This window comes from Lithobates pipiens, unplaced genomic scaffold (genome assembly GCF_037356315.1).
Source record: "Lithobates pipiens isolate NorthernLeopardFrog02 unplaced genomic scaffold, aLitPip1_a1.2 Scaffold_8, whole genome shotgun sequence".
In the NCBI taxonomy this organism is placed as follows: Eukaryota; Metazoa; Chordata; class Amphibia; order Anura; family Ranidae; genus Lithobates; species Lithobates pipiens.
Genome location: NW_027507903.1, coordinates 309,667,224 through 309,691,358, shown reverse-complemented (window position 1 = coordinate 309,691,358; position 24,135 = coordinate 309,667,224). Strand labels below are relative to the sequence as shown.

General features: G+C 43.2%; 1 protein-coding gene across 1 annotated transcript in view; it reads left to right on the top strand.

Annotated features, from left to right (window-relative positions):
• Positions 1-24,135, top strand: part of ABLIM3 (actin binding LIM protein family member 3) — a 419,647-nt gene that overhangs the window by 279,170 nt on the left and 116,342 nt on the right. Inside the window, exon 4 of the mRNA XM_077472736.1 lies at positions 12,357-12,469. Coding sequence (XP_077328862.1) covers positions 12,357-12,469 — 113 coding nt within the window. The remainder of the gene's footprint in view (positions 1-12,356; positions 12,470-24,135) is intronic.

Here is a 24,135-nt window from a genome sequence, read left to right as displayed (position 1 = left end):
CAATTTAAAAAGTGCTCATAATGACAACTCGTTATATGTATAAAAGACACCTGTCCACAGAATCTTTCTTCCATTCAAACCTCACTATCATTGACAAGTCCAATGAGCTGTCAAAGGACATTAGGAACAGGATTGTAGACCCGCACAAGGCTGGAATGAGCTACAAGACCATCAACAAGAAGCCTGAAAAAGAGACAACTGTTGGAGCGATTATTCGCAAATAAAAGAAATACAAAATAACCATCAATCACCCTCCATGCAGCTCCATGCAAGATTTGGGGTAAGGATGATCATGAGAAAAGTGAGGGATTAGCCCAGAACTGCACAGGAGGAGCTTTTGAATGATCTCAAGTCAGTTGGGACCACAGTCATCAAACAAACCTTTGGTAACACAATAAGCTGCCATGGATTAAAATTCTGCAGCTCCCACAAGATCCCCCTCCTCAAGAAGACACATGTACAGCCCATCTGAAGTTTGCCCATGAACATCAGAATGATTTAGAGAAGGATTGGGTGAAAGTGTGGTGGTCAGATGAGACCAAAATTGAGCTCTTTGGCATTAACTCAACTCGCTGTGTTTGGAGGAAGAAAAATGCTGACTATGACCCTAAGAAAGCCGTCCCTACAGTTAATCACGAAGGTGGAAACATTATGCATTGGGGCTGTTTCTCTGCTAAAGGTACAGGCCAATTTTGCTGCATTTACAAGGGCCAATGGACGACCATGTAATGTAAAATCTTAGATGAGAGCCTTCTTCCCTCAGCCAGAAACCGAAGATGGGTCGTGGATGAGTCTTTCAGCATAATAATGACCCAAAACATACCACCAAGGCAACAAAGGAGTGGCACATTAAGTTAATTGAGTGATCTAGCCAGTCTCTAGACCTTAATCCTATAGAAAATGTATGGAGGGAGCTGAAACTTTGAGTTGCCATGCAACAGCCAATAAACCTTAAGGATTTAGAGAAGATCTGTAAAGAAGAGTGGGCTAAAATCCCTCCTGAGATGTGTGCAAACCTGGTCACCAACTACAATAAATGTCTTACTTATGTACTTACCAACAAGGGCTCCTCCACCAAGTACTAAGTCATGTTTTGCTTGGGGATCAAATACTTATTTTACTCACTGAACTGCAACTCAATTTATAACGTTTGTATCATGTGTTTTCTGGATTTTTGGTTGATATTCTGTCTCTATCAGTTAAAGCGGTTGTATACTAATTTTTTTTACTTTTACCTACAGGAAAGCCTATAATAAGGCTTACATGTAGGTAAAAAAAATATCTCCTAAACCTGTACGGTTTAGGAGATATTCCCCTCGGTATGCACCGCTGACTGCAGCGGCGTATGCGCACAAGGGGATTCTCGGCTGAAAGTCCGGCAGTGGCCGGACTCGGCCGGGATGAAATCTCCCGCCCGCATGCGCAGGAGTGATGATATTGCGGCTCCCACCACTCACAGCGCCGGAGCTGCGATACCCGGAAGAAACGCCGAGGGAGCATGTCAGCTCCCTCGGCGTGGATCGGCCAGATGTCGGGGCCTTGTTCTAAGGTAAGTATTTCATAATGAGCTAGTATGCGGTGCATATGCCTTTTCCTTTGCAGGTGGCAAAAAAAAAAAAAAAACATCTGCAGGTTTACTCTCGCTTTAAAATACACCTATGATAAAAATTATAGACCCTTCATTTCAGTGGGCAAACGTACACAATCTGCAAGGAATCAAGTAATTATTTCCCCCACTGTAGAATGCCAGTGAATAACAACAAATAAGATTATAGTTTTAAATGCAATTTAGGATACCATTGTAACTTAACCCCCCTGACGGTATTCCCGAGTCTGACTCGGGGTGGATTTTTTATACCAAGAGCGGTATCCCCGAGTCAGACTCGGGACTGCATCGCTGGATCCAGGAGGAGGTTTACTTACCTTCTCCCTCGGATCCAGCGTTGTCTCCCCGCTGTACGAGCGAGCCGTGTCTCGCTCGATGCATTACATCGCCGATCTACGTGCCCTGCGAGCGTTGCGACGCACGGGCACGGAGATCGGCGCCAAATTCAAAAAGTGAAACAAACAGTAAACATACAGTATAATGTAATCTTACAGATTACATTGCTGTATGTAAATATTTCACATCCCCTTTGTCCCTAGTGGTCTGTCCTGCATGCAATTTTATGTAATAAAAACTGTTCTTTATGCCTGGAAACTGGAGATTGTCCATAGCAACCAAAACTGTCACTGTACATCAAAAATGATTTTAGACCAGCTAGAAAACAGCGATAATAAATTAGAATCACTCGCAGAATTGAGCGATAGCGATTTGTGGGGAGATCCGTCATCAAATACTGAAAAGTAATGACAGTGACAATTCTGCAACTGAGCAAATTTCAGTGTTTTTGATTTGATTACATTATTGAATAATTTTTATTATTGTTATATTATTATTTGGTACAATTATTTATAATTATTTATTATATTATAATTTATGATTTAATTTTTCAAACTTTATCATACCCGGGATGTCTGCTAGACTCTGGTTTGGACAGATTTAAGAGAGTTATTCCTAAGAATTGCAGGACTACAATATAAAACGCCAAATTTTCATGCAAAATAATGGTACCGCTTTTAGCACCTAAAATCCGAAATAATCGTACCGCCAGGGAGGTTAAAGTGTGTAGAAACCCTAACAATTAACTTTTATTATTTTCTCCCTCCTAGTCTGTTACCATACCGTTGAAAATAATGTTATACCGTTTTTAAACAATAAGTGCAAAAAAAGTACCTGTTAGTTCTGTCATAAATCCTGTGAGCTTGTAACTTCCTGTAGTGTGCTGTCGACACATTGGGGTTAATTTACTAAAAGCAGATAAGCTATTCAGTGTGCAAAGAAAAGTTGTACTTTCCAAGAGAATTTGATGCAGGGCTTAGTGAATGCGGTAAACTTTCACTTTGCAAACAATAACCAATCATGTGAGAGGAAAAAAAAAAATACAGCCTTTTTGGTTGACCATGATTGGATGATGAAAGCCAGCAGAACTTCACCTCATTCACAAAGTGCAACTTTCTTTGCAAAGTGAGCAATCTCGAGAAAATTAACACCATTGCCTCTGCTGAAATCCAAAGGGGTATTATCAGCCCTACTCAGGTTACCATTGTGCACAAAGAGAACCCTTTCTTTTATATTATGGAGAGGAGGAGGTGTTTTGTAGTCCACATCAAGAGCAACCAATTGAGGGTGACAACCCTGCTCCCCTATAACTACAGTGCAATCACCCTAGAATAATGAAGAGTGTTATTCGCAGGATCACCAGTTGAAAAAGAAGGGTGAAAACTAGCATTGCTACGATACTGGTAACAGTGTCAATACTATGCATTTGCATGAGTACTTTACTCATGAAAATGCTCTGATACTAAAACTGATACCTCCTGGCTCACATATATGGATTGGATGCATTTTGAACCACTTCCGATGCATATGACATGTGAAACAAAAGGCTTTTCTATGGAGCCAGTCCACATATGTGTGGACCAACTACAGTGCAATTTCACAAAGAATACGGTTTGATTTTCAGCCTGGTGCAGGTGCGTTTTCCAATGTCCTACACTTTAACAATTCATACCTGAACTGGACGGGGCTTTAAATTACGCTTCCATCCAGCCCTGAAAATATGGGAACCCATTACCGCTACACCAAAAGAGGCAAAGTAAATAAGTGTAGTAAAGTCATAATTTTTCATTAGGGTCAAGAAAAAAAACTGTCACATGATACTAAAAATAGTTATCGGTAATTGGTATCGACGAGTACATGAGAAAAATTATCTGTACTATCGTACTCTGTACTCTGTCTTAAAACACTAGTATTGGTGCTTCCTTAAGAAAAAAAACAGGAAAAAAAGAAAAGTAATACTGGCACCACATCTAAACCAGTAAGCTGCAATATATTATACTGTATATTATTTTTGTTTTTGGGTTTAGATACACTTTAATAAATCAGGGCAGGGCTGTGGCGTTTATGCTGTATTTTAGGGCACCTGACTTATGCCAAGCAGCAGCCTGATAAAAATGATGCCTAAAGTATTTGGGCCAATCTGATTGCAGTTAGGATCCTTTTGGGGGATAGCGGTATCAGGGGAGGGCTGGCAGCCTTAGGCCTGGGGGGCAAGTCCAGTCAAGTGGCCCATTGAACCACTGAATCAGCTCACCACCCATCTACACCACATTCCCTGTACAGAGAGAGAGGGAGACTGCTCCACATTGCCCCAAAGAGAGAGAGACTGCTTCACACTGCCTCCACAGAGAGAGACTGCTTCACACTGCCTCCACAGAGAGAGACTGCTTCACACTGCCTCCACAGAGAGAGACCCCGCTTCACACTGCCTCCACAAAGAGAGACCCCGCTTCACACTGCCTCCACAGAGAGAGACCCCGCTTCACACTGCCTCCACAGAGAGAGACCCCGCTTCACACTGCCTCCACAGAGAGAGACCCCGCTTCACACTGCCTCCACAGAGAGAGACCCCGCTTCACACTGCCTCCACAGAGAGAGACCCCGCTTCACACTGCCTCCACAGAGAGAGACCCCGCTTCACACTGCCTCCACAGAGAGAGACCCCTCTTCACACTGCCTGCACAGACCTCACTTCACACTGCCTGCACAGAGAGAGCAGTCACTTTCTGTGCAGGCACTGTGAAGCAGTCAGTCTCTGTACAGGCAGTGTGAAGTGGAGCAGTCTCTCAGAAAGAGACTGCATGATTGCCCCCAGAGAGACCAATGAGACTGCAGGAAGACGAAGACTAAAGACTGTGCTGTCACTGCCACCACACTAAGCACTACCTGTGGAGTCCGGAGCTTCTCTGGTGAGTGAGCACCACACCACTGGGCAAGCCAAGCAAGCAGAGTAGCTGAGAGTCACAGTGAGCGCAGCAGGTTAAACACGCAAGTCCTGCTGTCTCCCCGGCATGAACACCAGATTCACCAGGGTGCAGGTTCCTCCTGTCTCAATTGCGGATAGTAAGAAATGCACATGCCGGTGCATTCCGGAGCACAGGCCAGATTAAGGGCATTGTGGGCCAGGTGCTGCAGTGGAGCAGGTTTAGGAGTGGCAGGGATATGAGGTAAGTAATGTCATATCCCAGCTCTTGCCCAGACTTGGTCACAGCCCCACAGGGCTGTAATGTTAGGGAAGCCCAGAACTTGAATTACCAAGCTTCCGTAAGAGCCGTGTGTCAGTGTGCGCTCTGAGGTGAAAGTTTCCAAGCCATCAGAATACAGTGATCACTGCTGGCTGCTATAGCAGCCAGCACTGATCGCTAAAAAACATAAAGACACGCTGGTTGTACTGTCAGTTGATGGAGTAAAATTCTGTACAACCAGTCTGCACAGAGATAGATTGAAATATCTGCTGAACCGGCATAATTTCAATCTGTCTATTGTGGCCTAAGTCCACCAGTCTCTGGGTTTAATAATATCCTCAAATCTTCTGAAAGGGGGGCTGCACTTAGGTGTAGAAATTCACTTTGAACTCCACCTTATTTCCAGAACTCTCTTTAGGGTCCTTTAACACTGAAGGCGCTGTACAGGTGTTTTAGTGCTAAAAAATAGCACCTGTAAAGCGCTTCTTATGCCACCCCAGGTTTCCCACTGGGGCGGTGCGCTTGAAGGACATTCTGAAAAGTCCAGCAAGCAGCATTATTGGGGCGGTTTGGGAGAGGTGCCCAGCCCATTGAAATGAATGCAACACGCCCGTTTTTAACACTTTCTTTGGCCACTAGTGGGGGTTAAAAGTGCCCCACTAGCGCCACTAAAACGAGCAGTGCTGTACCACTACCGCCCACATAGCCCCAGTGTGAAAGAACCCTTTGGTATTAGATGTGCAAACAAAAAGGTGAGACCACATCTAATACCTACAGAGAGTAATGGAAATAAGGTGGAGTTCAAAGTGAACTGTGTCATTACCTGCAGGGATTGGCATTTAGGGGGGTTAAAGCAGGCAGGGATGAAATGTGATATCAACTATTCTCTGCCTGTCAAATGCCTCTGAAAAGTGACCTGAGCATGGATCACTTTTCAGAGGAGTGGCAGTGGCTGCTGCAAGTGAATACAAGCATTTAGGCTCACACTGGTGTGCTGCGGTTTGGCTGCAGTGCGGGTGTACTGGCGGGTGTCACACCCCCTCAGACTTCTTTTAGGTTACTCATTGTTGCTGCATGTTCTGAAAGTGCACCAAACATGCAGCATGCAGGAGGTTTTGTGCACTTTCAGAACATGCAGTAAAAATGTGCATCCTTTATGTCCCAGGGGCAACATGCAGGATGACTGCCAGTACACCAGCACTGCAGCCAAACTGCAGCATGTCAGTGAGAGCCCACGTCATACCACCTAGCCCTAGGAGGGCAAGGAACTGGCACAGGCTGCTAGAAAAAAACTCTTTGGCTGCAGAGAGGAGCAGAGAGGAGGAGCTCACTTACTTGGATGGTCCCAGCCTCACTGGATTCCAGCCAACTGCTCAGATTGAGCAGAGAGCAGGTCCAGCCTCTGCCAGCCAATGGTGTGGAGTAGGGAGGGGCTGGGCGGGGCTGTGCTGTCAGCCCTGACATGAAGACATCGCTGGCTCACAGTACTGGACTCGGCCAGCTCAAGAACTGTGCATGTTGCGGTTTTGAGCTGACGACACAGCAGCCTTTTCCACCACATATCAGAGCAGCCCAGGGGGCAATTGCATCCCTGCCCCCTGGCCCAGCCCTCCCCTGAGCGGTATAATAATCACACAAAATAGTAGACAACACCATTCTAATAACAGAGCTGGACATTTTATCCCGCTATTTTGTATAGTGGAAATGGAAATCCTTTTTTTTTATGAGGGACAGTGTTGCCCTTATGCAGACTAGGTAGGTCTAGAATTGCTAAATCTACATAGTAAGTAGTCACACATGTCACACTGCAAATAATGACAAGGGTGCTTTGAAGAACATGTATGGTGTTGCTGTATTTTTCTTTTTGAGCGAGACATTAAAAAAAGTAGAAAATAGGAGTTGGCCTATTGCTGGACATAGTAATGGACTTTTGACATAAATTGTGGCCACCTGATCACTTGAAGCAACAGTTTAGGTATGTTGCATCAAGTTTGATAGATATCCTGTACTTTTGTCTTATGCCCTTGATGATCAACCTATGTATAGAAAGCAGAAAAAAAAAGAATTTCAATTAGGGTATAAAGAGGTGATGTGCACTGCAAGAGGACTGACAACATTTTGCCATCTGAATATCTTGTAGAAAGAATATAAGTCGGAATCTGTCAGCTATCACCACTAGTAGCATTGTGACATGAAATATTTAGTACAAGATTAAGCAGCGTATAATATGATCAGTGGAGAGATTGCCATGGATCAACTTATACTTAATGAATGAAGTAGCTGGCAGCTGCCTCTCTAAAAATGCATGCCAGTGTTGGCATCAGCAGTAGTTTGTAAATGGTGTCATAGGGCTATAGATATCTGTGACCCTAAACTGATAAGCATTGTAGACCAATGCCCATATCGGTATATAGATCTTTCCAGCAAATGTGCTGTATTTTAAAAGGTAACTGGAGACGTGTTAGATGAAGCAAGGCCTTGCCAAGCAATTGCCTGGCATTTCATATTTTACAAGTAGCCATATATTGTAGCTAAGCAGTTAACAAAATGATTTTCACATGACTCGAGTGCAGCAAGTGGTGAAAGACAGAATGGGGTGAGGCTGGGAATGCAGCTGTACTCTTTCTATTTTAAGTTGTTCTGCACAACAGCTGTGCATACACTGTATTCCCAAGAAAGAAATCAAACCCCAGTACAGTCTATAAAACACTACTCAGCTGTCCAGACCCCCGGGCAGCTTCAGACACCCTGGAGGAACTGAACTAGAGCTGGTTAAATTACACTGACCTCTATTCCATCGTAATTACACATTGTCGTCACATAGATAAAAAGATTGAGGTAGGGAGAAATCGCTCTGCCCATACATCAGTAAAAAAAAAAGGGATTGCTACAACCCAGTTCAGACTGTCATACTTAATGTCAATTCGGAGGCATTCCTGCTTTAATGTTTGTTTCCATAAATATATTAAGAAGGCTAGGCATGCATTTATATTTGTAGCACTCTGATGTTTAGGCAGGGTTGCTAGTAAATTTACCTGCCAGGTATTGTTGCCTTGGCCAATTGATAGGAGATCGATTTATTCCACCCTAATTCTGGAATTGCTTCACTTCTCTCTTCTGTCACTAGATGGCCGGGTATCTGGTGGCATTAGATAAGACAAGGGCATTGCAAGGACAGATTAGGAATAGATGGGGTATCTCAGCCGAAGGGCAGAGATCTTCTTGGGTCCCTTGGCCTGCTGGGAGAGCCTATGTATTTGGGTAAGATCAGGTGATTGGGGTTCTGTGCCACCTGAATGGCTGTCTGGCTTGACATGTGTTGTATTGACTGGGCTGCTAGGCCAGAGCCCATCCCGGGGACATCTGGCAGCTAGGCTGTCTAAGGGCCTACCCAGAAGCAAGAGAGCAGCGCAGGGTTGGGACTGCAGCTTGCGGTCCAACCAGAAGTGACAGTTCTGCTGGCCGGAGAGCCTGACGTGGTCGGAGGTAGAGGGGAAGCTGTCGCCACTAAGGGGCCATCCACCTTGTTACCAAGGACCACTGTGACTAGCTGAAGCAAGTACCAGGGCAGTATTCTCACCAACCGGGGATGGTGAAGAATTGGGAAACTTCAGCAGGAGTCAAGCCAGGGACCCAGCCAGCGAAGGTGACGCTTGCAGTGCAGCCTTGTGTGTTAAACCAGGGACTGAGCAGGCCAGTGGGGTAACGCTTGAGAAGTGTATTGGATGCTAAGGTAGGGATCCAGCAGGGATGTGGGGGTGATACTGAGCGAGAAATTTGGAAAAACTCTGGAGATCCAGTGGCAGTGAATCAACAAGTCTAGTGAGAGAGACTGGGAGCTCAGTTGAGTGAAGATCTACAATAGGAGATTGTAGAGGAAGTGAAAGCGTCCATTGTAAACTTTGCTAGGAACTGTTCAAGATTGTTGCCATAGGAGACAGTGTGTCTACACATGCAGATGTGGTGTCCGGCTAGGTGCCTTTTCCTGCATGGCTGTCTACTTATAGAAGTCTCGGAGTCTGCCAATTAACAATGCAACTACTAAAAGGGTGTCCTGGCCTTAAACCCTCTCTCCTACAGTTCTGGGAAATAAATCTCTGCATTCAAGAAGTGTCTGGCCCCCATGAATCTACTTTGCATTACACCCACCATGCCTCGTAACCCACTCTACATAGAAGCATGTCAGCTGTCCCTAACTCTGGAGGTTTTCATTAGACCAAAGGGGACCCAGGACTTGGCTACATAGTCATAGATAACACAACACTAAATACATCTATCAAGCCTATAATTACCACATTAGTAACCTGATTTTTTGTTGGCAACATAAATATTTTGTAGTTAAATACAAGCACATCCTTAGTACATTTATATGTGATCTGTTCAGTTTTGACTTTTTTGTTCAGCCCAATGCTATTAACGATAACCCTTGGAAGCAGTGGGTTCATGACTCCTAGTGTTCATACCTTGGTTCACAAACGTAATTAGCTCCACGACTCTGGTCCCGAACTAAATTGGTTGCGAACTGAGGCAAATTTTCCCATAGAATTCAGGTTAATTGGTTCTGAACTTTTTTTTTGTTTATGAACCACAAAAATATGAAACAAAATACAATACAGTATGAAGAGAGAGAACACTAACCTTGCTTGAGACAAGTTCTGACATGGAAGAACATTCTTGTCACCTTCATTACCACTCTGAACTTTCTTGTCTCCTTTATTGCCGCTCTGCACTTTCTTGTCACCTTCATTACCACTCTGCACATTCTTGTTACCTTCATTACCGCTCTGCACTTTCTTGTCACCTTTATTGCCGCTCTGCATTTCTTGTCTCCTTCATTAACGCTCTGCACATTCTTGTCACCTGCATTACCGCTCTGCACATTCTTGTCAACTGCATTACCGCTCTGCACTTTCTTGTCACCTTTATTACCGCTCTGCACATTCTTGTCACCTTCATTACCACTCTGAACTTTCTTGTCTCCTTTATTGCTGCTCTGCACTTTCTTTTCACCTTCATTACCGCTCTGCACATTCTTGTCACCTTCATTACCACTCTGCACTTTCTTGTCACATTCATTACCGCTCTGCACATTCTTGTCACCTTCATTACCGCTCTGCACATTCTTGTCACCTGCATTACTGCTCTGCACATTCTGGTCACATTCATTACCGCTCTGCACTTTCTCGTCACCTTTATTACCGCTCTGCACATTCTTGTCACCTTCATTACCACTCTGCACTTTATTGTCACCTTTATTACCGCTCTGCACTTTTTTGTCACATTCATTACCGCTCTGCACATTCTTGTCACCTTCACTGCACATTATTGTCACCTGCATTCCCGCTCTGCACATACTTGTTACCTGCATTACCACTCTGCACATTATTGTCACCTGCATTACCGCTCTGCACATACTTGTTACCTGCATTACCACTCTGCACATTATTGTCACCTGCATTACCGCTCTGCACATTATTGTCACCTTCATTACCACTCTGCACTTTCTTGTCACCTTCATTGCACATTATTGTCACCTGCATTACCGCTCTGCACATTCTTGTTACCTGCATTACCGCTCTGGACAATCTTGTCACCTACATTACCGCTCTGCACATTCTTGTCAACTGCATTATAGATCTGCACATTCTTGTCCCTTTCATTACCGCTCTGCAAATTCTTGTCACCTTCATTAGCGCTCTGCACATTCTTGTCACCTGCAGTACCGCTTTGCACATTCTTGTCACTTTCATTACTGCTGTGCACTTTCTTTTCAACAACATGCTTGCTCTGAACAGCCTTGTCACCTTCATTACTGCACCGCAATTTCTTCTTGTCGCCATGCTTGCTCTGAATTTTCTTTGGAGCCATGTTGGATGTCCGGTACAGTATGTGATAAAAAAGCATACAAGAAAGCGTTACAGCAAGTGTGCACAGGGATGTACAGTACAGTACTGTACAGTATGTTCTAAAAAGCAAACCAAAAATCTTCTCAATACTGTAAGTAAATTCACTGTACATTTTCAGTGTCTCTCTGTGATCACGACCTCACCTACAGGAAGTTGCGACCACGTGCCAGAGCAGGGAAGATTCCAGTGAACTCTTCTGTTCGCGAACCGAGTTGTTAGTGAACAGAAGCGTTTGTGAATCGAGGTATCACTGTATATAAGTAGCCAAGAGGTGCTACAACATGCAATGTTTCACTTAAAGGAGAAATAGGGCAAAAGCTCTTTTGGCCATACTTCTCCTGTGGGTCACATGAGTGCACTTGGCCCTTGTACACACGGTCGGACATTCCGACAACCAAATCTGTCGGATTTTGTCCGAAACTGTTGCATACACATGGTCGGACAAAGTTGTCGGAAAATCCGATCGTACGTAACGTGATGACGTTATTTCATTACGACAGGACTACGTTCAGGCTAGTAGCCAATAGCTTTGATGTAGAAATTTGATCTGAGCATTGTCCGATTGGAATTCTCTACACATGATCGGAGTATGTCCGATCGGAGCATTTTGTCGGAAAATTTTACCAACAAGTTGGAAAACTTGGTCCGTCGGATACTCCCAGGTTCAGCCCTAAGCGGGCTAAATTTCGCTGTCGCTGACATCACAGGGCCAGTCCAGGATCTGGAGAGATCCTGACATTAATGTCTGGATTCACCGAGATGCCTGAGCAGTGGCTGGCTCTGCTGAGACAGCCACTCCTGCCCCCTCCATAGCCCGGTGCGCTATTTAGCATTGGAGAGGCAAAGTACAGTCTGCTCAGTGAAGACCACGCACTGAATGATCAGCATTGTTTGATCATTCTCAGTGCAAAGGTGACAGGGAACAGATGCAGCATCGGACCAATTCTGCATCCACCAAGGTGAGTATGTATGTTATTTTGAAATCCCACACTTCTCTTGTACTGAAGGGAAGCCCTCTCTGAAAGATGTACAGTACTGTATATGGACAGGACAGCCATTGTTGACCAACTTCTGAAAATGCTGGGTGCCTGGCAGTCATACTGATCCTCTAAATACAAAACAGATTGAAGTCAGAAATTCTTATGAGCTCAAAAAGCAGTAAAGTCTTTGATACAGAAGAACAACAAGGAAACTAGTATTTTTAGACGATGAGTTCCACAGTGACAACTCCCATATTTCTGTGAACACAAGTTTCCTTGAAACATATGTGTATGCATTGCTAATTTGTTTATGAATTTGCTTTATTTTCTTTCTTTCTCTCAGAAAACCATTTCCAATTGGAGACAAAGTGACGTTCAGAGGCAAAGACTGTATTTGCCAAAACTGTTCCCAGTCTCTAGTCTCCGACAAGCCAATCAAGATTCATGGACCAAGCCGTAAGTATGACAGAAAATGTTATTCATATGTCTCCCACAGAATTGCTCAACTTCAGGCACCATTATTTTCATAAGATTGTCATTTCTATTAAACCTTTACGTATATTGTGCCCTTTTTTTTGCTGGTGTTGCTGCAGGACATGTATGAAACTGGCTCGTCACAACCTCTCTGTATAGTACAGCTCCTACACTACTTCCAGGCTATCTCTGACATTAGCAAAGCTAGTGTAACTGAAATCTGTCCAAGTGTTGTGTCTCCTCCCACTATTCCTGCTTTGCCATTCACAAAGATGTGAAGATATAGAAAAGATATAGAAGCCCAAATAAAAGGCACTCCTAATTTTTAAAACTTGACTTATTAAATAAAATTCTAGTTTGACCCCACCCCCTCCTAACTTTTGATCCTCTCTATCAGTGAAGCTGACTAGATCATTAAAGAAGTAAAAAGGAAGTTTGGGAGGGGATGGGGCCAAGCTCTGGCTCTATTGAGTGTTTTGATGTTCACCGAAGGTGTCCTCTGCTAATGCATTTTTTTCATAATGTCCTTGGTTTAAAGAAAAAGTCCCCTGAACAAATACATCTTAACTGCTGGTTTATTGATTAGTGTAAAAATACAATTCTGTTCCTCTCCCATTATTGCCCATCAGCTTCTCCCCTGCCAGGAACCTGATTTGTGGGCATTACTTTTAGGAAGCTCAAGCAGAGTTCTGTTGCTCCTAGCTGGTTGCTGCTGTGCCCTCTGTGGGCTTTTTATTGACATGTCCCCTCCACCTGCATGCCTTTTTTTTTTGGTCGGGGGGGGGGGGGCAAGTGCTTATTGCAAGAGACAAGTGCTGTCAACCAAAACGCATTAGCTGTTCATCTCCTACTGAGCAGTGCAGTTAAACAGCAGTGGTGAGAGAGGGGGTGCACTGTGGAAATTGCTAGCTCAGCAACCATGTCACCTATAGTAATGGCACAAGTACTACATGCACTTTGCCCCCTAGTTTTTTGGTGAGACTTCTTCTTTGATTTTTCTAGATTTGAGTCACGTTTACTAGCTACTAACGTCTTAGCCCTTGTACACACGGTCAGACATTCCGACAACAAAATCCGTGGGATTTTGTCTGATGGATTTTGTCCGAAACTTGTGTTGCATACACACGGTCGGACAAAGTTGTCGGAAAATCCGATCGTTCAGAACGTGATGACGTTATTTCGTTACGACGGGACTACGTTCAGGCTAGTAGCCAATAGCTTTGGTCTAGGAATTTGATCTGAGCATGCGTGGCACTTTGTCCGATCGGAATTCTCTACACATGATCAGACAAAGTCCAATGGAGCCAACACACTGTCGGATTATCCGACAACACAGTCCGATCGGACATTTTCCATCGGAATGTCCGACCGTGTGGACAAGGGCTTATAGTATAAAAGTTCTGGGAAATAGAGGGTATTTTATAAAAGTTGGAAAAGGTGAAGATTTCATCCAATCTTATGCTAGAGATGAATAAATTGAGTGGCTTACCCATAGCAAGTTTTGTGCTGTCATTTTTCTAATGCAACTTTTAAAACGAAAACTAGAATAAGGTTAATATGTACACTATAAAATATTTCCCTTTTTCATTCTGATTTATCTATATCCTATTGTAACCCCCCCCCCCCCCCCCAAAAAAAAATATATATATACCAAAATATTTGTGTTACCATACCCTAAGCTGCTGAAGTTCCCTCTCAAAGTGCAACCCTACTGCTGACAGTTACATTGATACTAAAGGTTTCATGTAGGGTGTAAAACACTAATATATATATATAATATATATATATATATATATATATATATATACGCACACAGTATGTTGGTGCTATATAAATGTATTGGTTATTTTAATAATTCATAATGCTTTAGGACTCATATTGGTGGATGTTGTTTTCCTGCATTTGAAACACACATCAATCGCAGGTCAGCAGATTCCTTTTTACTTCAGTTGTGTTTTGTGGATGACTGTTCTGAGGCTGTGTTTGACCTGTTTAGCTTTACATTATATTTCTTTGGAGGCAGCAGGTAGTAGTCAAATGTACTTTCATTTCAGGCAAAACAGATCAAACACATTGCTCTGCTATGTTTTGAGTTTGAATAAAGGTGTTTAAAAAGCACCTCTAGATTAGAAGGAAAAAAGTCAGCATTTCACAGCAGTGCCCATCTACACAGGTCATGTATGCATTCAACAACGTGGTCCTGCGAAATTTAGGGTAGCACAGTGGTTAGTGTTTCTGCCTGGTAGCACCAGCATAGTTGGTTTGAATCCCAACCACAGCACTACCCACCTGCAGTTTTGCATGATCTCCCTGTGCCTGCGTGGGTTTCCTCCCGCAATCCAAAGACATGCTGGTAGGTTAACTGGCTCCTGTTTAGTATGTTATGCATGAATGAGAGTTAGGGACCTTAGATTGTAAGCTTCTTGAGGGCAGGGACCAAAATTAATGTCAAGCAACAACAAAGAAAAAATCACAGCTCAACTTACCACCCAACCTAAACCAACGTGTCCTGTCTAAGCCCTTGTACACACGGTCGGAGATTCCGACAACCAAATCCGATGGATCTTGTCCGAAACTGTTGCATACACACAGTCGGACAAAGTTGTCGGAAAATCCGATCTTTCAGAACGTGATGGCGTAATTTCGTTACGATGGGACTACGGTCAGGCTAATAGCCAATAGCTTTGATGTAGGAATTTGATCTGAGCATGCGTGGCACTTTGTCCGATCGGAATTCTCTACACATGATCGGAGTATGTCCGATCGGACCAGTTTGTCGGAAAATATTTCCAGCATGTTGGAAAATTTGGTCCGACGGATATTCAGACGGAAACAGACCGATGCATACCACACAGAGTCGGATTATCCGACAAAACGGTCTGATAGGACACATTCCGACGGATTCTCCGACCGTGTGTACAAGGGCTAACAGTTCATGTTCGAAACAGGGGTTTAGTTTGCAAGTACATGTATAAGCTGCAGAGGCCATGTCACAGCACCCCAGTATTATCTGCAGTCCTAACTCTATAAATTTTGAGAGCCTCCATAGTAGGAGCACATATATAACAATGAATAGATTGAGGGCAGGTATGCCTGGAGGGAGCCCAAACCTCCTTAAAGACGTAGGGGTGCACTGGACACCCAGCAAATTATTAACTACTATTATTATACACAATTTATATAGCGCCAACAGTTTACGCAGTACTTTACAATGTAGAGGGGGGACAGCACAGATAAGTGAATGGCAGCGAAGGTGTCCAGTGTGCCCCCCTCACTAAATAACCAACAGTACAAACAAATGCCAACTGCCTCAACCTACAACTGGCCTTAATAGCAATGCATGCCAAACAAAAACAAAGAAAATTCCCAGCTCAACTTACCAGCCAGCCTGCAACCAACTGAATAGCCCTGTCTAACAGTTCACGTTAAAAACAGGGGTTTTGTTTACACACATTTGCAAATACATCTGTAAGCTGCAGAGGCTGTGTCACATGCTGGTATGTTAACTGGCTCCTGTCTGCATTGGCCCCAGTATGTGTGCTGTATATATGAATGAATGTGAGTTAGGGACATTAGATTGTAAGCGCCATTGAGTGTAGGTACTGATGTGAATATACAATCTATTTATGTAAAGTTCTGTGTAAATTGACAGTGCTATATACAGTATCTCACAAAAGTGAGTACGCTCCTCACATTTTTGTAAATATTTTATTATACCTTTTCATGTGACACTGAAGAAATGACACTTTGCTACAATGTAAAGTAGTGAGTGTACAGCTTGTATGACAGTGTAAATTTGCTGTCCCCTCAAAATAACTAACACACAGCCATTAATGTCTAAACAGCTAGCAACAGAAATGAGTACACCCTTAAGTGAAAATGTCCAAATTGGGCCCAAAGTGTCAATATTTTGTGTAGGCCACCATTATTTTCCAGCACTGCCTTAACCCTCCTGGGCATGGAGTTCACCAGAGCTTCACAGGTTGCCACTGGAGTCCTGTTCCGCTCCTCCATGATGCCATCATGGAGCTGGTGGATGTTAGAGACCTTGCTCTCCTCCACCTTCCATTTGAGGATTCCCCACAGATGCTCAGTAAGGTTTAGGTCTGGAGACATGCTTGGCCAGTCCATCACCTTTACCCTCAGCTTCTTTAGCAAGGCAGTGGTCATCTTGGAGGTGTGTTTGGGGTCGTTGTCATGTTGGAATATTGCCCTGTGGCCCAGTCTCTCAAGGGAGGGGATCATGCTCTGCTTCAATATGTCACAGTACATTTTGGCATTCATGGTTCCCTCAATGAACTGTAGCTCCCCAGTGCTGGCAGCACTGGGGCAGCCACAGACCATGACACTCCCACCACTATGCTTGACTGTAGGCCAGAAACACTTATCTTTGTACTCTTGACCTGGTTGCTGCCACACATGCTTGACACCATCTGAACCAAATAAGTTTATCTTGGTCTCATCAGACCACAGGACATGGTTCCAGTAATCCATGTCCTTAGTCTGTTTGTCTTCAGAAAACTGTTTGCGGGCTTTCTTGTGCATCATCTTTAGAAGAGGCTTCCTTCTGGGACGACAGCCATGCAGACCAATTTGATGCAGTGTGCGGTGTATGGTCTGAGCACTGACAGGCTGACCCCCCACTCCTTCAGCCTCTGCAGCAACACTGGCAATACTCATATGTCTATTTGCCAAAGACAACCTGTGGATATGATGCTTAGTACGTGTACTCAACCACTTTGGTCGACCATGGCGAGGACTGTTCTGAGTGGAACCTGTCCTGTTAAATCGCTGTATGGCCTTGGCCACCATGCTGCAGTTCAGTTTCAGGGTCTTGGCAATCTTCTTGTAGCCTAGGCCATCTTTATGTAGAGCAAAATAAATGTTTTTCAGTTCCTCAGAGAGTTATTTGCCATGAGGTGCCATGTTGAACGTCCAGTGACCAGTATTAGAGAATGAGAGCAATAACACCAAATTTAACACACCTGTTCCTCATTCACACCTGAAACCTTGTAACACTAACGAGTCACATGACACCGGTGAGGGAAAATGGCCAATTGGGCCCAATTTGAACATTTTCACTTAGGGGTGTACTGGCTTTTGTTCCCATCAGTTTAGACATTAATGGCTGTTTGTGGTGTTATTTTGAGGGGACAGCAAATTTACACTGTTATACAAGCTGTACACTCACTACTTTACATTGTAGCAAAGTGTAATTTCTTCAGTGTTGTCACATGAAAAATAATAATATAATATTTACAGAAATGTGAGGGGTGTACTCAATTTTGCGAGATACTGTAAGTACCTGTAATAATAATAATTTAGATCTGTTTCATTCATATTTCTAGTGCATAACTGATCCAGGTGGGCACTGTGCAGCCTAAACCTTATTAGAGAAAGTTCAGCACCATGGACAGCAGCCACTACCTTTCTCCTGAAACAAAAGGGTTAACTGGCAGCCTGGCTGCATTGTATATGTATATGAACATTGTTCACACAGTCAAATATAAACTGTAATATCGAATCAGCTTTTCAGAAAAGGAGATTATATAAATAAGCTTTAACAGTTTCTTGGAACATAGCAAATATGTTATTTAACACAGCGCATTGGTAATCTTTTCAGATTCCGGCCTACAAAAGGGAGGATTAAATGCATATGTTTATTTCTTTGGCATTGCATTTCATTCCATTGTCTGCTGCCTCCCCTGCCCTTGTCATGTAATGTTGTGGAACAATGGATGATAAAGGCACTCTGCTCAACTTACATACCAAGAATTGAAGCCTTTCTTCCTGTCCTGTCAGCAAGTGTTACAGGAAAGAAGTATTGACAGCTCAGGATTGTGCCTTAGAGAAATGCAGGAGACACGACACATAAATCAAAGGAAATTCTCTTTCCTCTATCTCTGCCTTCATTGCTGTATTTCTAGATACATTCACTATTGTACATATCACTTGGCATTGAATTTGAAATGCACTGGACTTCTTTTACAATGAGGGCACTGGATCCTGTAATATCCTTGTGATCATAGACTTTAGCCTTGCTTTCACTCTATATGCTGAAGACTGCTATGCCCGGACCTAGAACCTCCTCTCTGAACCTAGGTTTGGTCTCACATTAAAGTGGTATTAAGTACCAAATACGACAATGTAATATATTGCAGTTTACTAATCCTTAAAGGGGTGGCTGCATGTGTATTCTTTTTGGTTTATTTTTTATTTCCATCTGGTTATCCAGTTAGTAACACTTCCAGTCTTAGGCCTTTTTCACTCGGGAGGCCTGGGGGGGGCAGTAAAATGAAACAGTTGGGCTGTGGTTTAAGGTAAGATCAAAACAAAAGGGGCACTATTGTTTTTGGGCTGTACTATGGGTACAAATAACAACTAACATATACATACGTGGTATTGCTGGATTGTCAGAAGCGGGAGAATTTAATTTGGGTTCTTCTTTGATGGAAAGTTATGGTAGTAGCAGGAAATATACTAAATAAACTAAATAAAGTAAATATTTTTTTCATTTTTTTCTCCTGTTTACTTCCGCAATGCGCGCTCCCACGAGCGAGCATCGGGGACGTTCTGTGCTGGCCGCGTCCCTTGGACACAGCTAGTCACAGATCGCTGTAAATGGCCAATCACAGCGGCCGTTTACAGCACGATCCGTGTGTCCAATGGGAGATAATCTCATATGTAAACATATGAGATCATCTCTCATTGCCGGATCTCTCTCCTCACACAGAGACAGCGTGTGAGGAGGGAGAGATGAACCTCTGCAGCCTGTGAGTGTTAAAAAAAAAAAAGAAAATACAGTGCCCACAGTATCTGTTAGTGCCATCTGTCCCCACTGCCACCTGTCACCACTGCCACCTGTCTCCACTGCCACCTGTCCCCAGTGCCACCTGTCCCCAGTGCCACCTGTTATCAGTGCCACCTGTCCCCAGTGCCACCTGTCAGTAGCATTTGTCCAAAGTGCCACCTCTCAGTGCCATCTGTCCCCAGTGCCATGTATAAGTGCCATCTGTCATCAGTGCCACGTATAAGTGCCATCTGTCATCAGTGCCATATCAGTGTCACGTGTCATCAGTGCCACATATTATTACCATCTGTCATCAGGGCCACATAGTGCCATCTGCCATCAGTGCCACCTGTCAGTGTCACGTACCATCTGTTATCATTGTCACGTGTCATCAATGCCACGTATCAGTGCCATCTGTCATCAGTGTCACGTGTCATCAGTGCCACGTATTAGTGCCATCTGTCATCAATGCCACATATTAGTGTCATCTGTCATCAGTGCCACGTGTCATCAGTGCCACGTATAAGTGCCATCTGTCATCAGTGCCACATATTAGTGCCATCTGTCATTAGTGTCACGTGTCATCAGTGCCACGTATTAGTGGCATCTTTCATCAGTGCCACATCAGTGTCATGTGTCATCAGTGCCACGTATCAGTGCCATCTGTCATCAGTGCCACATCAGTGTCACGTGTCATTGTCCTGGTGCTCCAGGGCCTTCAAAAGTGTAATAGGTAGTCAACAAGTTAGATGTGTAATTTATGCTCCTAGAACACGTGATGGTGCTCCCTGAATGTTGGCCCTCTCTATGTGGCCAGGCTGTGGAAAAGTCCCACACATGTGGTATCGTAATACGCAGGATGAGTAGCAGAATTTATTTTGGGTTGTCATTTGTGGTATACACATGCCATGTGAGAGAAATAACCTATTACAATGACAATTTTGTGGAAAAAAAAATCTTCATCTTGCAAAGAATTGTGGGAAAAAATGACAACATCAAAAAGCTCACCATGCCTCTTACAAAATACCTTGGAATGTCTACTTTCAAAAAAGTGGTCATTTTGGGGTATTTGTACTTTCCTGGCTTGTTCGGGTCACAAGAAATGAGATCGGCCACCAGTACATCAGATGCAATCAATATTTTATGATTTGCACCACAGTTGTAGACTCTTTAACTTTCACAAAGACCAAACAATATCCACTAATTTGGGTTATTTTTACCAAAGATATGAAGCAGTATAAATTGTGGCCAAAATCTATGAAGAAAAATTTATAATGTCAAGAGGAGGGCGTTTGGGACTTTAAATGAGGCACAAAAAATGTACCTCCATCCCGGGTTCAAGTACCGGTACATAAGAAGGGAATGTGGGACTTTAAATGAGGCAATAGGCTTGTGGAGGTAGAGTATTTAGCAAACATTTTTTATTTGTAACCATAGTAAAAAAGTGTTTTCATATATATACATGCACACATGGTATAAACATAATGGATACATATATGTCAGCTTGGCAGCACATGAGAGATAGTAAACATTGATGAATATAATACAAGGTATTTCATATTAGCAGACATTGGTACAACATATGCAAAAGAGCTGCTTTAACACATACACATTAATAGTTACATAGTACTCAATAAATTTTGAATGTATGAAAGGTATATATGGGCCAGTGAATAAGTAATGAGCCAGACTTGACTGAGCACCCCATAGAAACTCGATGCGAAAAATTAATAATTCGCAAAATTTTATCACAGAAACAAAGAAAATGCGTTTTTTTTAATCAAAATTTTCGGTCTTTTTTAATTTATAGTGCAAAAATAAAAAACCCAGAGGTCATCAAATACCACCAAAAGAAAGCTCTATTTGTGGGGAAAAAAAGGACAAAAAATTCATTTGGGTACAGTGTTGCATGACTGAGTAATTGTCATTCAAATTGTGAGAGCACCGAAAGCTGAAAATTGGTCTGGGCAGGAGGGGGGGTTTAAGTGCCAAGTGGTTAAATGTGAGTGGTAAATTTATATTTTTATATTTGTTTTGACTGTTAATAATACTATATAACACTGTCCTGGATTATTATCTCTCTCTGGGTCTCAGTTATTGATGTTTGAGGAGATCAGCTGGTGGTAGTTTCCCATGTACCATTCTTAAGGTGGATCATTGTGAAAACAACGTGCAAAAGGGGGGTTGTACCCTATGACACCAAAGGCGCATATCATAGGTGCTGTTGGTAAGCGTGCATTTTGTACACTTTGTGGTGGAGCACTTATATGAGGAGTATCTGAGGTACCTTTAAGACCAGGAGCACGGTGATTGGAGCTTTCTCCAGCAAGATTTAGGAAAATGTCTTATAATTAACATCATTTTTTTTTCACCTTTGGACTTTCAAGTATATTTGAATTGTTTTTTATCCTTCATATGCAATTATCACATATGTGTTAGCGCCTTGCTTTTCATTGGTTTGCTCCACAGTGAGTATAACAAGCATGCTTTACTGCATATACAGTGGTGTTTCCAAAAAAAAAAAATATGAGTAAAATTTCCCCCCCCAAAAAAAAAATTAGAATTTTTTTTAACTCACCTCTAAATGCCTGTTGCTAGGGGATCCCTTGTAGTCTGCCTCCTTCAGTGCCCGGGCACCCGACGTCACTTCCCCTCTGTGCAGTCAGTCATCTGGGACAAGTGACAGGTCCAAGATGACTGCGCGGCGTACCACGGCGCGCGACGCCGCTCGAGCATGTGCAGTGGGTGCCCGGCTGTGAAGCCACAGCCGGGTGCCCACAGTAGGAATGCCGGAGCCGCCGAGAAGAGGGGGGATGAGCGGAGTTTCGTTCCCCCGCATCACTGGACCCTGGGCAGGTAAGTGTCGGATTATTAAAAGTCAGCAACTGCAGTATTTGTAGCTGCTGACTTTAAATTTTTTTTTTTTAAGGGGCACCCCACTTTAACCTTGTAGAATTTTCCCAGCCTGTATCGAAGAATTGATTGCCTCTGAATGTATCATGCAATGCAATGAAATAGCTATTGCGATGGCAATTCATGCTTATGCAAAAGAGAGAAAGTGTTAGCCCTTGTGCACATTTCCAAAAACCAAATCCGTCTGAGTTATTCCGACGGATTAATTCCGGAAGAGGTCCGGAAGTGATGTTGCATACACATGGTCGGACTAAGTTGTCGGAAAATCCGATTGTACATAACGTGATGACGTTATTTTGTTACGACGGGACTACATTCAGGCTAGTAGCCAATAGCTTTGGTCTAGGAATTTGATCTGAGCATGCGTGGCACTTTGTCCATCGGAGTAGGCTACACATGATCGGAGTATGTCCGATAGGAGCATTTTGTCGGAAAATTTTACCGGCAAGTTGGAAAATTTGGTCCGTCAGATATTCAGACGGAAACAGTCCGATGGAGACCACACACAGTCGGAATATCCGACAAAACGGTCCGATAGGACACAATCCGTCGGAATTTCCGACCGTGTGTACAAGGGCTTACTGTTTTCCTATATTACAGTATCTGTTTTGCAGTTCAGATTATACTTGAATTTTCTATTCCAGTTTGCTTTTAATACTGAGTTCATTTCTTGTGTCAGTCTGTAGAGTGCAGAAACCTAATATATAAACTGATCTCCAAGACTTTCATGGCTGTTAGTTACATGGAATTGCTCATTGCCTTCTTGAGACCGGAGACAGAAAACCTGGGGCAGTCAGGTTTATGAGCACACTTTGAGAGGAAGTGAGAGGAGAGATGAGATTTCATTATCTTGTCAAAAAGAGTTGCATTTTTTTCTGCAGGAGATTTCTATCCAAAAAAATCTCAGGGTACATCATAATGGGAATAACACTGTCTTTTTTTTAACAAGCCAGCGTTGTACCATAGCCCTTAGGAATGGTTTGAAATGTACCTTTTATTGATGTGCAGTAGCCGGAACAGTGACAAATAATTGTTAATTACTTTCTGTCTTTTTAAACAGAAGACTAATGTGTTACATTCAATAAAAGGGAAGTCCATAATGTCCAATTAGAAGTCAGCTTTTATTAGAACGACTGCACTTAAGCTGGTAAAAATAATTGTTTAATTGACTTCTATACTATCTTTTTAAATAAAGCTGCTAGAAGCTATGAAACAAGTGTTTGTGGATAATAGATTAATTATATTGAATAGGCACTTATTTAAAAGTTGTGGAATTTTTTGAAAGTGCAATAACTAGTTCAAAAAGGAGCATATATGTAAAGAAATCACACTTTTATTGATATACAATCTTAAAGCGGAGGTTCACACAAAAATGTAACCTCCGCTTTTCCGGTGTCACATTTGGCACCTTTCAGGGTGGAGGGGGGTGCAGATATCTGTCTAAGACAGGTATTTGCACCCACGTCCAGGCATAGACTCCCACAGGAGTCTACGCTTCTTCCCATCCCCCCTCGCTGTCTGCTGGGACACACACAGGTCACAGGAGATAGCGGGGACCAGTTAGGACACGCAGCGTGACTCACGCATGCGCAGTAGGGAACCGGGAAGTGAAGCCACAACTCTTCACTTCCTGATTCCCTCAATGAGGATGGCGGCAGCTGCTGAGAGCCGAGCGATTGATCGGCTTTGGCTGCCGACATCGCTGGACCCTGGGACAGGTAAGTGTCCATTTATTAAAAGTCAGCAGCTGCAGTATTTGTAGCTGCTGGCTTTTAATATATTTTTTTAGGTGGGCCATCTCTTTAAAAAGCATCAATTAAAAAAAGATTTTACAGCAAAAGGATCTCTTTGTTATCTTTTCATAGTGAAACTGACAAAGTTGTTTCCCCAATGTTTCACCCCCTCAAGGGCTTGTTCAGGGGGAAGTATTGCTAATGTAGATTGA